This window comes from Semicossyphus pulcher, unplaced genomic scaffold (assembly GCF_022749685.1).
Source record: "Semicossyphus pulcher isolate SPU_LCO1_2020_fin unplaced genomic scaffold, fSemPul1.0.p SCAF_10, whole genome shotgun sequence".
NCBI lineage: Eukaryota > Metazoa > Chordata > Actinopteri > Labriformes > Labridae > Semicossyphus > Semicossyphus pulcher.
Window position 1 is genome coordinate 6,382,941 of NW_027211604.1, and position 14,066 is coordinate 6,397,006.

Sequence of the window (14,066 nt, forward strand, 5' to 3'; positions counted from 1 at the left end):
TTTATGAAAAAATAACTAAATAACTGATTACTTGACTTGTTCTAACGCATTACGTTACAGAGAGGACTCTAACGGATTACTAAGGAAAGCCTTATCCCCCAACACTGGTTATGTAACAGAAATGAATTCAGATGTCTCTACCTGACCAATTATCCCCAGGGGTCGTGAAGATTGCGAGAAAATAAAAGTTTCTCACAGTAGCTTAAACGCACTGTTGAATTACGCAACGATCTGAAATTGATCACATCTGCCTGACCATAACACCAGAGAGCCTGGTTGCTTTTGAATCTTGTGCATTATACAGGCACTCTGAACAACTTGCTGGGATCCGTACCAACCTCATTATTCTACTCTGACTTGTGACGGCAGGTTTCTCTTTGTAGAAAAGAGAGCTAATCCCAATAAGGATAACGACAACGTGTTAAGAATACACGTGCAAATGCAACGTTGCATCGCTCGCTTTCCTGGTCCAGATCACACTTAATAGCAGGTGTACCCGGGGCTTACAGCCTGAGTATTCTGGAAAGAAGCTATACGACCGTCCCGCATGCAGATCTGAAGCTGCTTTAATCTTGTTGAGTTATAAGTTGAATTTCTCCTCATCTCACCGGCCTCCCCTGGTGCTCATTAGTTCAGATATCATTAAGCAGCCACACACGAGAACAAGTTATCCGAGGTAGGGTCATATATCATTATCAATGTCAGAGACCTTTAGTTTCCATATAAATATTCTGTGCATAATAACCCAACAACACATTGTAACGTTAACGGCCCATTTATCTGCTCCAGATATGAAGGAAATGTTTCTTCATATGCAGCCGCAGTGCCGTCCATCTGGAGCTGATATGAGATTCAGCGTCTTGCTCAAGGACACTACAGCACGGCAGATTCCTGCTGACACCCTGGTTTTATCCGAGCTTCTTTAACTGAGTGGCAGTGCCCCGTTCAGTCACGGGTATTTGATATACTGTCATGCATTTATGCATTCACTCATTCTCCCCACTGGCTTCATTTTTCTCTGAGGAAGGCTGGAGCCTATCCCAGCATGCAGAGTGTAGAGAGCACAGATACTCTCCCAGGGTGAACATAGAGGCATAAAATCACTCACACTCATACCTGTAGGCAGTCTGGAGTCTCCATCCTCATAACTTACTCTGTGTGTGTCTTCTGGGTGTGGGAGGAAACTCGAGCATCCTAAGCAGACCAACGCAGAATGTGGAGGTGAGGGAAACTCCAAATAAAAAAAAGGTCACAAAGTTCTTCTTTCTGGAGCCGAACCATCCTTCGATTTTCTCTCCACTCGGCTGTAGTTTAACAGTTTAATCCAAGTTAACCCAGCTAATTAATTAAGGGGCTAAACATACACTTTTTCTACAATTGGCAAAAAAAAATGTGAGAAAGAAAGAGGAAAAATCAAAGAAAAGAGCGCTGATAACTTCAACGTTTCTACTTATAAAAAGAGCCAGCCAGACTGTCTGCAGTCCGCTGTGTATTTTGCACATGCAGCAGAGATTATGGTCGCTTCGAGTGGAACAGAGATCAATCTTCCGAGCTCAGACAATATAGTCCTTCACATTCCTGTGTGACAGATACAATGATACCCACAATGGCTTCTCAGAAACCACCCCAGCTGACAGGCAGATGCAGCGCTGATACACACAGAAATGTAATACGCAATAAGAGAGGGCTTTACTGTCTCGATATAATCCAACTGTGCCCGTTGTAATGGGAGTTTACAACGACCTGCAGAGATACCGGCTCAGGAAGCACAAACCTGGTTATCTGACTCTTGCAGTTAAATGCAGGGAGACACTTGGATGAGAAATACACGTATAGCCACATATTGGATTGATCAACATTTATAAAGGACAGAAAGACATTTCTGGAAATAGGCTTACTTACCAAGTTACCCAATTGTGTTTCAGACGACGTTATAAGCCCTTTTTACATTGCGATTCCGCAACAGCACCTTAACGAAGCTCTGCAGTTATGCCGCCTTTCCCATTTTACATTGAATTGAGCAACATAAAGCTGCCCCAGTGTGTGTTTTTACATTTCGATTCAATGTTGTGGAAGCAAAATGTGTGAGCTTCACATATAGCCTACACACACTGCGGCCGTCCTGCCAGCTGTTAGGCCTCCGTTACTACCTCTGATGCCGGCTCAGAGGCGGAACGACTTCACCCCACCAGTCCGCCTCGGTGCGTTTTACATAGAAGACCAAACATAACAGGCGTAATAATCCCGCCTTGAACTGGCAGCGTCAAAGGAGCTAAAGAATAACTTTGAGCATAACCCCATAAAACCACAACCTGTCACTTTTCCATTTCTGTTGCTGTACCAATATGACAAACCAAAGATTTAATATCTTCATTAATGAGCTCTAGAGGTGGTGGTAGGCAGCTATTTTACCTTTGGACCATAGACTTGATAAAATGTATACAGTTTATAGTCAACACTTTAGACAGTCAAGCTGACAGTTCCTCCCCATTTTCATTCTTTAAGCTAATTTTTGCTACGCTAATCTAGCCACCTGCTAGCTTAACCGTTACTGTACAGACATGAGAGTGGTTTTGATCTTCATATCTTACTATCTGCAAGAAAGCAAATTCCAAATAGTTGAAACCTTCTTTTAAATAGTTTAATAGCATATTGGCTACTAGCTAGCTATCTTGGTTAGTTTATGCTACAGGTTTAATCATTGGCATATTGTCTCAGTGGTTTTTGAAAGCTTTAATTCGTTTATAACAGCTGACTCTTTTGTTGATTCATACTCACACAACACGCTTTGTTTAGGCTCTCAATTTAGTAAAAAGCATCCAATTAGATTTTCAGAAGCATGAGAACCAACCTGGAATCATTTTTTCCTTTACATATATCTTTAACTTGAACACACTTCACAAGCCACATAATTGAACAGCATTGCCACTGGGTTGTTAATTGTCGATTGCCCTCAAGCCTTATTACAAGTTCAGTGTTGTGGCATATTCTCTATTAATACAAAACATAGTGAATGGGCTTTGTGTTCGACTCACAGCCTGCTGAAGTGTTTATTATGTGCTTGTATTTGTGATTATTTCTTCCTTTAAATTAATCTCATTAGATTGTGATAATGATATGGGAGGACGAGTACATGATATTCTTTGTGTTCAAGTGATTAAGACTTGTAAATACTGCTGCTGCGCAATGACAGCATAAACATCTAAAGACTCACCAGCGAGCAGGTAACATAATGCAGGAAATACAATGAAGATGAGGATATTGGGAATATTGTGAACAGTTTTTAGAACATTTAACCCATTCCTAGTTTATTATTATTATTTAAACTATTTTATGAATTTATTACCATGTAAGGGATATATCTTTATATTATTCTGCTTATTAAATGGCTACCTCCGATCAATTATTTGATAATAAATATGGATTTGGAAATGGTTTATTAATTTAAAAATGATTATATGTCTGTCTGGTACACTCACAGAGAGTGCTGTGTCCATAGCAACGGTTGACTGTGTAGCCTTGTTAAAATGAGCTAACCTAGCTGTAATTACTGTGATTAAAATGAGCTAAGCTAGCTGTTATTACTGTGATTAAATTGAGCTTAGCTAGCTGTTTTTACTCACATTCAATTGAGCTAAGCTAGCTGTTATTACTGTGATTAAATTGAGCTTAGCTAGCTGTTATTACTCATGTTAAAATGAGCTAAGCTAGCTGTTATTACTCACATTAAAACGAGCTAATCTAGCTGTTATTACTCACATTAAAAGAGCTAAGCTAGCTGTTATTACTCTCATTATAACAAGCTAACCTAGCTGTTATTACCCACATTAAAATGAGCTAAGCTAGCTGTTATTACTCTCATTATAACAAGCTAACCTAGCTGTTATTACCCACATTAAAATGAGCTAAGCTAGCTGTTTTTTCTCATGTTAAAATGAGCTAAGCTAGCTGTCATTACTCACATTCAATGGAAACATTTCCACTGATGAACATTAAACCAGGCAAATGAAAAGAATTACTTTCATTATAACACTAAATCTTACTTTACCTCTTTTTTCCCTTTATATTTCAGAATCTGTCGTCAGTATTGATTTGCTCACCTTTTGTGTTTTTATCACCCACCTTTTCTGTCAAATGAGTGCACTTGAGCATTAGACTCTGGCAGCGGTTGAGGTTTAAATTACCACCTAATCAGCCTAATGCTGTATGTGAACCTGCCTCCCTGCTGCTTTTTGACAGCCTTCATTTTCTAGCTTGTTTTTCAGTGAGAGGTCTGTGAAATGTAAATGTTTGTCTGATCCCCGGCACTTATACCCACTTATATGATGTTCACGCAGTAAAGCAGGAGGCACAGTATCTGCACAAAGTGTGATGTAATACCAAAATGGCTGCTGTGTGAAAAGGGTCCATGGCAACTGAACCATCATAATTTATTTTAAGGCCTTCCCATGATGCTTCAAATGAACCCCTCTGTGTTCCTGAGCATGTTGCACTTGAAAAACATTTTGTTCATCACATAATCTCTTTTGTTTCCATTGTGAGGACTCGAGGCGATACTGCGATTCCCTTTGCTCCCACTGGCATGACTCTCCCTGACATTAGACGGCCGATGACGTATCACTCATGTTTTAAAATAAAATTCTTCTCTCCTGCAAGCGAAAGCTCGTTCTGCGTGTTGTCGAATCCGGAGTGTATAAGTGTAGACAGAAATAGACAGCCACCCACATATCATTAGGGAGATGGAGAGAGAGGGAGAGAAAGACTCGCTGTGACAGTGGAGGAGAACGAGCCGGGCTGAGGCGAATATGTCGGTCACATTTTGACACCACATCCTCTTGTGTTTTTGTGGCTTTCAGACTCGACAAAATGTCTTTCCGAAGAAGTCTTAAGAGTTCGCTTTAACCTACGTGGATTCCTGGAGAGGCCATGCTTAATTTCCACAGAGGACGAGATAATAATTCAATTTCCCATGACTTATAACTTGAAGTGTGTGGGAGGGGTGTGGGCTTTTTCACTACATTTCTCTTGTGCTCTAATGGAATTAATGGTGTAGAAGGAGTCCGCCCTCTTGTGGGGTACTGTGAAAAAAAAAACACATCTATTATTTATTTAATAATCGACATAGTGTTTTACAGGGTATTTGTTAAATTGTTGGAAATAACTGGAGCTTCCAAGTTCTTATCTAACATCTCTGTTTCATGATTCATTGTGTAGGCAGTCTACCTCTTGGCTACACTCTCTTTATTCCAATGTGTACAAAGCCCAGGCTGAGCAATAGAAACTGCTCTCGCTGCCTGCCTGGGATCTATTTTCGATTCAAGTAACAAACGCACACTGCAGGTTAACTCATATAAACAGCTGCTGTTATTTCCTAAATAATGCAAATGACTTGAATCCGTCCGCGTCTGTTTGGCTCCATCTTTTCCTTGTGCTTTGACCCTTCTGCTTTTAGGAAGATGCTGAATGTGAAGATCATCGACGACGAAGAGTACGAGAAGAACAAGACTTTCACGATCGTGCTGGAGGAGCCCATCCTGCTGGAGGTCGGACAGAGACACGGTGAGCTGAGGACACAGCCGCAGAGTGAAAATACATTTTACATTGCAGCCACTCTCCTTCATATATAATTTATATTAATGAGTTCGCACAGTTTATATGTATCAATACAAATTCATCATAACTCTGGGGCTAACCCAAGGTCGAAGTTGTGATCTCATTTGTCCCATTGCGGGCTTTGTGCTGGAGGTTGCATTTTAAAATAGCTTGTGCTCGAGTAGTTGGATCAGGGTTAGAACTCAAAGGGAAAAAGACTTACTTTTAATTAGTCTATTTGTCCATTAGCACATTGATCACTGTAAAGACGATGACAACGTTGCTGAAAACATTTAGTCACTGGGGCGATGACTGATTTAGAAACAAGCGTGCCCATACCCACCACAACATCTTTACCTAATCAATTCTACACTGTCACAGTGACACAATAATCAAACTTGCTTAGTGACCTTAATAAACAGCACTTCTTGGATGCTTACCAATGACGCATCTCCATCTACTCTCATTGTAAAAAAAATGGGGCCAAAATACCCCCAGAGGAGCTAGAGCCTGGCCAGTACAATCCCGCCCCTTCTGCCAACCAAAACACTCAATTAACTTTCCGAACAAACGGCAAAAATCACACGTCGGCACGCCGAGAGCAGATCAGCTTCTTGTGTTGGTCTGAGGAAGATTTTAACAGATATGGAAAGTTATACAAGAGGTCGTTCTGACCGAGTAATCTCATTGGACAAGAGGCATTCCACCAGTGCTGACATAGAAAACAACATCACTGAGACTTTTTACTTTGTGTATCACTCCGCCTCCGCCAGGTGTTCTGAATACTGTTAATTAACATTACGGCAGACCGTGAATGTCTACATAGATCAAGCTGGTACCTCTGAATCACACAGCAGACTCTTATTTCATTGGTTGATGATAAATTAAAACAAACAGATAAAAGTACGTGATAAAAACAGCTGATCTGTGGTAACCTGTAGACACAGAATGTTTGGGTTGCTTGGCAACAACAGTCCAGTTTCAGTGGAACTACTTGAGTTGGTGGAGCAAAAAATAATCTGTTGTTGTTTTTTACTGTTTACTACTATTTGCGGCTTGTATAACTGTTGTATAAAAGCAGTGCTGATATTTCGTACAACATCACAACCTCGAGTGTCGCTTCATTAAATTACTGTAGTGATGTTAGCTACGTTTGCTCCTCTACCTGCTTCTTGGGAACAGATTAGCTTGAGGAGCCGTTCTGGTTTTATGACATCAAATAACTATTTAAAACTAAACTTGTCAGAAGAGAAATTTATTTGACGTGTATTTGGATTTTAAACATGTCCCATCTGTTAACATGGAGGAGGCGGGCTTCATGACCTATACTGCAGCCAGTCAGCAGGGGGCGCTCCAAATGTTTTGGCTTCACTTTTAGGGCGCTTTAATGTCATCCATCTTTTTATACAGTCTATTATGCACACACACAAAATGTTAAAAATGTAAATAAATACATATAAAGATGACTGGCCAGGATTAAATGAGGCAATACTCTAAACCATTTAGCAGTTTTAACACGAGTCCTAATGCCGCTTCTGAGCCGTAATGCTTAATTCTCATGCAAACAGTGCACATGGAAGACTGGGTTTCATTATCAGCAGACACACTATCTTAAAGCACATGTGGTGAATACTGGCTGATAGTCTGCACACCTGTGCCTCTCGCCGCAGGAGACACCAATGATAACAAGACAGCAGTGGGACCGGAGGACGTGTCAAAGATGGGCTGCCCCTGTCTGGGTGAGCACACCAAGCTGGAGGTGGTTATTGAGGAGTCGTATGAGTTCAAGGTAACTAAAAATAAGTTCACCTCACAGCCACACTCACCTGTCACACTCTCTACTTTTTAATGGTTATTTTCTGTTTATTTCTACACGATTTACCCACTCTCCTTCTTCTGGATACCCATCACAGCAGTTCAACTTTGAGATTTAAGATCAATATCATGTATGTCACATTATTTTAGGTATAACTGATAGAGATGAATATTTAATCTATCTAGGAACGCGTGATGAATTATTAGTGGTGTGCATGTAACTAATGGCTCTGTCAGTACAGTCGTTCACTCATCATTTCATTCAGCTTGAATAATCAAATGAGTCGACAAAGCTGTATCATTTAACTGTAATGCTGCCTGTAAAGGGAACGTCATCTACTTTATATTGCACGACCGTAAATTTGTGAGGTTTAAAGATCTTGCAAGAATCAAATTTCAAAATAAATCTCCACCACCGCAGAGGCTGAGATTTCCTGACAATGAATCTCAAGAGTATCCTCCACTGCCTGTGTTGGGGAGGTCTAGTGTGCACGCCTTTCAAACCCTGTTTCTAATGAAGTAGCAGAAGAAGATTTATCTTTCGAGAACACTACACATGCCGCCGGGGTCGCCAAAATCAGCACAGAATGAAAGATCCTCACAGCGTTACATTTAAAGTTGAATTCAACACATTACATACCGGTCGCCTTCGGGGGTTCTGCTTCAGCTCAGAGAAGCCATATCATGTCCTGTGTAAAGCAAAAAGGCAAGAATGACGTGTTATTTCAGCCCATACTTGAGATTATATTTCCTAACTAATTAGTGGCTCACAGCAGTCCTTGAAATATCCATCCATCCATTTTCTTCCACTTATCCGGGGTCGAGTCGCGGTGGCAGCAGGCTAAACAGGTTAGCCCAGACGTCCCTCTCCCGGTTCCCAGGTCAGGTGGGATATGTAATCCCTCCGGCTGGCTTTGGGTCTACCCCGGGGTCTCCTCCCAGTTGGACATGCCCGGAAAACCTCCACAGGGAGGCGCCTGGGAGGCATCCCAGTCAAAAGCCGAAGCACTTCAACTGGCCCCTTTTGACGTGAAGGAGTAGTGGCTCTACTCCGAGCTCCCTCTGGATGTCTGAGCCCCTTGCCCTATCTCTAAGGCTGAGCCCAGACACCCTGCGGGGGAAACTCATTTTGGCCGCTTGTATTCGTGATCCCGTAAGGCGAAGCTCTCAATTTACCAGTAGATCTACGTTCCAACGCTCACCTATGGTCATGAGCTTTGGGGTAGTGGCCGAAAGAATGAGGTTCATGGACGTGTACTTTACTTTTGTCCATGTCAGTCAGCATGAACTGTAAATTTGTGTAACTCAATTTGAAATGTGTTTTGTGCCTGCTCCTCCTCCTTTGGATGAATTATGAGGTCTTCTAAGCTTTGTGTCGGAACTCAATGTTGAGATATAATTTAAGACAAAACAACGATATTTATGTAAAAGTAACCAATGTGGTTTTTGCCTAAACATCAATAAAAATGTTGAGTTGTGTTTCTGTTCATCGAGAAATTATTGTGGCTTAGGTTATAAACATTACATCAAGGAAACATCAAGGAAACTGTAAAAGTATCGTCTCACATCAATTAAATGTCATTACTTATATCAGTTAAAATAATTAAAATTTGACTTACAATTAAAATAACATCGGTTTCAGTTCATGCTGACTGACAAGGAAAATGGGGAATTCGTGTCCATGTAAACAATTTTATAAATAATAATTTCATGACTTCTTCAATCAACTGTTATTTATGCTTAGAAAACAGGATTTAAAGTTGTAATCTCGAAGAACCTCAGTTTGGTTCTCTTTGGCGGCACCTGTGACGTCCACGGTTGGTTCCAGTTGAAACTCAGGATTTTCCTGGCTGACGGTCACTTTCCTTTTTAGACTGTTTGCTTCATCTGAGCGTCGAATTAGTTTCTTTTTTTTGGATTTTCACTTATTTTTGAAGTTGTATCTGTAGTCATCGATCTTTTCTTTGTTTGTTCATCCATAGCAGATTACTGTTTACTCGCAACACTTGCAGAGACTGAAAAAGCAGCCGCTTAGCTCCGCCTACCCTCTCTGGCAGACCAACCACAGCTGGCTGATGGAAAACGTGTCACTAACTGGGCGCCACAGACACCCAGTCCATAATAATACTATATACTGCAAAATACAAAGGCTCAGTCACCATTGTGTTACCTCATTCGGCGATAGATCGTGACTTAACAGAAATCTTTGAGATTATCACTTTAAAGGAAACTATAAGAGCAACAAGTTGAGTCATGTAATGTTACTAATGGAGCAACGACTGGGAGCTGGTTCAGGCAAGCAAGTCGAGCTGCACTAATTTCACACTTGACATGCGTCACTCTCCACAATCACCTGACAAACACTTCCTCCCAATGTGACAGGCTATTTAAGCTGCAAGCTCTCCCCTCTCTCCCTCTTCTCTGTCATTGCCACCGCTGCCCTGCACCAGTACTGCGCTCATACTTTCAGCCCCAGCATCCACCTGTGGGCTCCGACTCGAGGGGTTTAAGATACCATCTCATCACTCCTCAAATTTAAAACTCTGCTGCTGTGTCTTTAGGTCTCACATCGGACTCAATCCACACACTCTCCTGGAGGAAAGTTCTGTGTTTGTTTGACCTTTCTATCCATCACCCCTGACTAACATCTGACTCTTTCAGAGTTTTGTGTTGCAGCCACAAAATGTAATTACAGTTCAATTTAAAGTTGTGCTGACTGACACCAAAACAAAAGGGGAAATTCAGGTCCATGTAGACCACTCGTATTGATTACTTTTGTGGCTATTTCACAAACGGCTGTGAGACTGGATTGTCTTACATCCTTAAGGCTAGAAACCTCCTGTCCCAGCCACAGAGGACTTTATCTATCTGTTCTGTGTCTTTAAATTACACTGATCTCCCTAATAAACCTGATGGTGTCCTCCTTTAACACCAATTTAAGCTGTAACATGATACCGCACTAATAGACTTGCAGCTTTATTGTGTGCGGATACTTGCAGCTCTCCCTCTGCACTGCTGTAAAGCAGCTTTATGCCTGCGATGTGCCTTCATCCTGAGCGATCCGATGTTTTTGTGCTCATAAGGATTTGTTTTGGATGCTCAGTGTGAACCACGGTGGGAAAAGAGATGCTGCTAATTGCATCTTAAGTCTCCACATCGATGTCTCTATTCTCTCATGACAGGATTACATTGATACGATCTCCTACCTGTGAACACCGGAGATAAGGATCACTCATATGTCTGTTTTTTGTCTCTGTGTCCGTCTGCAGAGCACAGTGGACAAGCTGATTAAGAAGACAAACTTAGCTCTGGTGGTGGGGAGCAGCAGCTGGAGGGAGCAGTTTGTTAGTGCTGTCACTGTCAGCGCAGGTGAGTCGCAGCGTCATCAAACGTCTCATCTGTTCATCCCTCTGTGACCGGACCTGTGAAGATTGATCCTGCAGGCCGGATCTCACCCACCAGCTGCTTCTCACCTGCCTCTTCTTTTCTTTTTCTTTCTGTAACTTTTAATGAAATCCCAAATGCCCTAGTTTGACATGTGCTGAATTTTTAAAAAGCCTAATTTAACGGATTATCAGCGTGCGAGCGCACACAAACAAAGCCTGTTAAAATACATTTCTGTGATCTGTGCTTGTTTGCTGCTTCTTTTTATTCCAGACAGTACATTAAAAATGCATGATGTGGTGAATTCCTCCTGTGGCTCGCCGTAAAAACTAAACTTTCAGGTCTCTGCCTGGACAATTAATGGCCCTGAACAATTTATGCAGATGCATGTGGTACGATGATCCCTTTTTATTTTGCCCTTTCAAAAGCCATTCGTTTGGCTTTGTGAACCTTTTAGACCCAAACTGGTGCTCAAAGCATTCGGCTAAAAGCTGACTGAGACACCAGAGATGTGTCATTGTGTTAGTACACTCTTTCCTCTCTTTCATCCTCTGGTTGGGATCACTTAGATTTCATGCAGAGAGTATTAATGTACGTAAAAAGTGAACTAGATGTAAATCACAATCACTGCGTCAAAGCTATGATGGAAAAAGCCACTGTCAGTCAAAGCTGGTGTTCTCTGTAATCGATAGAAGCAATAATATTTATAATTGGCGCCATAGCTGTGGAGAAAGTTGTATAAACAGCTAGCGTGCATTGCGCCCCTCCCTCTGAAAGGAACGGCCCAGTGAAAGACGCTGGAATTAAATACTACCGTTTCGCTGCAGGCAACGGCTCAGAGCGGTACAGAATCAGAAACACGATGAGAATATACCGGTGGATCGTCTAAAAAATATTCTGGTCTGCAGTCTACATTTCAAACCTGACGATTATGAACGAGACATGATATCAGAGGCGGGCGTCCTAGATTGAGGAAGTGTAGTTTAGCGAGCTCCCTGGCCTCCGGCAGATGGTGTTTTTTTTTACCATAACGACATTAGCTCCCCATAATAGCATGATAGCACTGAGGCTGAAAATCGGTGAACTGGCCCTTTAATGCGATGATTTATAAAAGATAGGTCGCATGAATTCACAAAATGTATTGGTAATTAAATCCACAAACTTAATTCTATATAATAATATAGCAACATAATTCAGAAATGTGCCCACATAACATATAACTCTAAAGCTCAGATAGATGAAACTACACGAGAGAGACCCAACAGTAAGAATAATCACACGGCAGCTATCGGGCTGTTTACACCCAGCATGAGAGTCGTCCGCAGGTGATTAATGACTGCAGGTGTCTATTTTCAGCCGTGGGAGTTTAGTTGATAGTGCCACTAATGTTATACTTCTGTGAAAATGTGGCACTAGCTAATGCTTAAGATTCATAATGGGGCGCTGGTTAAGCTCAGTTGGTAGAGCAGGTGCCCCATGAACAGAGGCTACAGCAGGTTGATGCAACGGTCGCAGGCATTGTAACATTATTTACACTACCAGTCAAAAGTTTGGACACATTTTCTCATACAAGTGAATGGGAAAGTGTGTCCAAACTTTTGACTGGTAGTGTATATAATGCTACAATGTTGGATGTTCAGACTAAACGTGGGTGTAGTTTCAGATCTGTATGTTAAAGTATGTTGGAGTAATCCCCAGGCTTCTCAGCTCAGCCTGCAGGCCGCTGTGAACACCAGGTTTCACACAGTTTTTTCTACACGCTGCACTTTGTGACATCACAAAGTGCAGCCTCAATGGCTTCGGAAAGCTGGCCAATCATAAGAAAGTGGGCTTGTAGGGGCGGGGTTTCTTAAAGGTACAGAGCTGACTGAGTTGTTTCAGGCAGAGGCTGTATGAGGGCCTGCACAGAGCACCAGTATGAGAAAAATTAGGAGGTTTTTTTTACTGTAAATTATGCTAAGCTACTCCACAGGTATCACAGAGTGAAATATAAAGCTTTGAATTAGCATAATACCCCCCTTTTGATAAAAAAAAAAAGGAGTCATCATTTAGCAATGAATTCATAGAACAAACTTCCTGCTAACGATGATATAGACAGAAAAGCATTCTGTAACTTAACATTCAGTCAAAAGCTGAAGGAATATATATTTTGGGTTGGCAGCGTTTCTGCTTCCTCCTCTGAGTCTGAATCAGATGACTCTTACATATAAAGCTGCACCGAGCTGATTATCACCTCCACCACTGCAGTGAGCAGAGCCAAGCAGATGTCAATCAAAATGAGGGAGCTGTCAATCACGATGTGATCCGCGAGGCGGCCACAGTCTTAAAAACAGTCTTTAAAACAGAACATACGAAGGCGTTCAAACAAGCAGGTATTTTTCAGTAAGATTTTTGTGGCTGTTTAACACGACTTTGATATCATATACATTTTTATCATTTAAAGTTAAATGTCCTGGGGCTTTAATTCTGGTGGGTGTTTGTTTAGTTGAAGCAGGATGTCGAGTGCTTCTACCAACCATAGCTAACTTTGACTTCGTATCCTTCAGTCCTTCATGCATCTATTTTGTCTTCGCCAGGTGACGATGACGAAGAAGAGAGCGGCGAGGAGCGCCTGCCATCCTGCTTTGATTACATCATGCACTTCCTGACAGTTTTCTGGAAGGTCCTCTTCGCTTTTGTCCCACCCACTGAGTACTGGAATGGATGGGCCTGCTTCTTCGTGTCCATTTCCCTCATCGGCGTTCTGACGGCTGTGACCGGGGACCTGGCCTCCCATTTCGGCTGCACCATCGGCCTCAAAGACTCGGTCACTGCTGTGGTGTTCGTGGCCCTCGGCACCTCTGTTCCAGGTGGGCGTCTGTGGTGTGTGTCAGCTCTAGCGGAGGGCTTGTGCTTGGCCTCCTCTGGGGGTTCGCCTGTACAGTAGAAGCAGCTGCTTGGGGAGACTTGTGTAACCTCTGCCTCCGCTTTTGCTGTCAGAGTAATTCTCTGCAGAGCTCTCGCCTTGAACAATTACGAGCTGTAAACTGAGAAAAACACTGTTTCACTTGTTATTCTCTGGCTGCTGCCTAATTGTATTCCCATTGCAGCATGTACTCAACACTGCCACAGAGAGGCACAAATGAGGACATGAAAATTAGGCTTTGACAGGTTGTAGCTCAATAAGCCCCCACACAGGTTAGCAGTGTAATTATGGTGGGAATCGCTCTCCATGAATTAGTCAGAGGGAGTTTATCCGGACATTACAGCATCCACAGGTAGTAGCAGTATCGAGG

General features: G+C 42.1%; 1 protein-coding gene across 2 annotated transcripts in view; it reads left to right on the top strand.

Annotated features, from left to right (window-relative positions):
- The window catches only part of slc8a4a (solute carrier family 8 member 4a), a 28,275-nt gene that overhangs the window by 11,196 nt on the left and 3,013 nt on the right, over positions 1 to 14,066 (top strand). For both annotated transcript variants that reach the window (XM_069667830.1, XM_069667823.1), the window contains exons 5-8: positions 5,453 to 5,559; positions 7,263 to 7,381; positions 10,677 to 10,776; positions 13,368 to 13,640. In XM_069667830.1, coding sequence (XP_069523931.1) covers positions 5,453 to 5,559; positions 7,263 to 7,381; positions 10,677 to 10,776; positions 13,368 to 13,640 — 599 coding nt within the window. The remainder of the gene's footprint in view (positions 1 to 5,452; positions 5,560 to 7,262; positions 7,382 to 10,676; positions 10,777 to 13,367; positions 13,641 to 14,066) is intronic.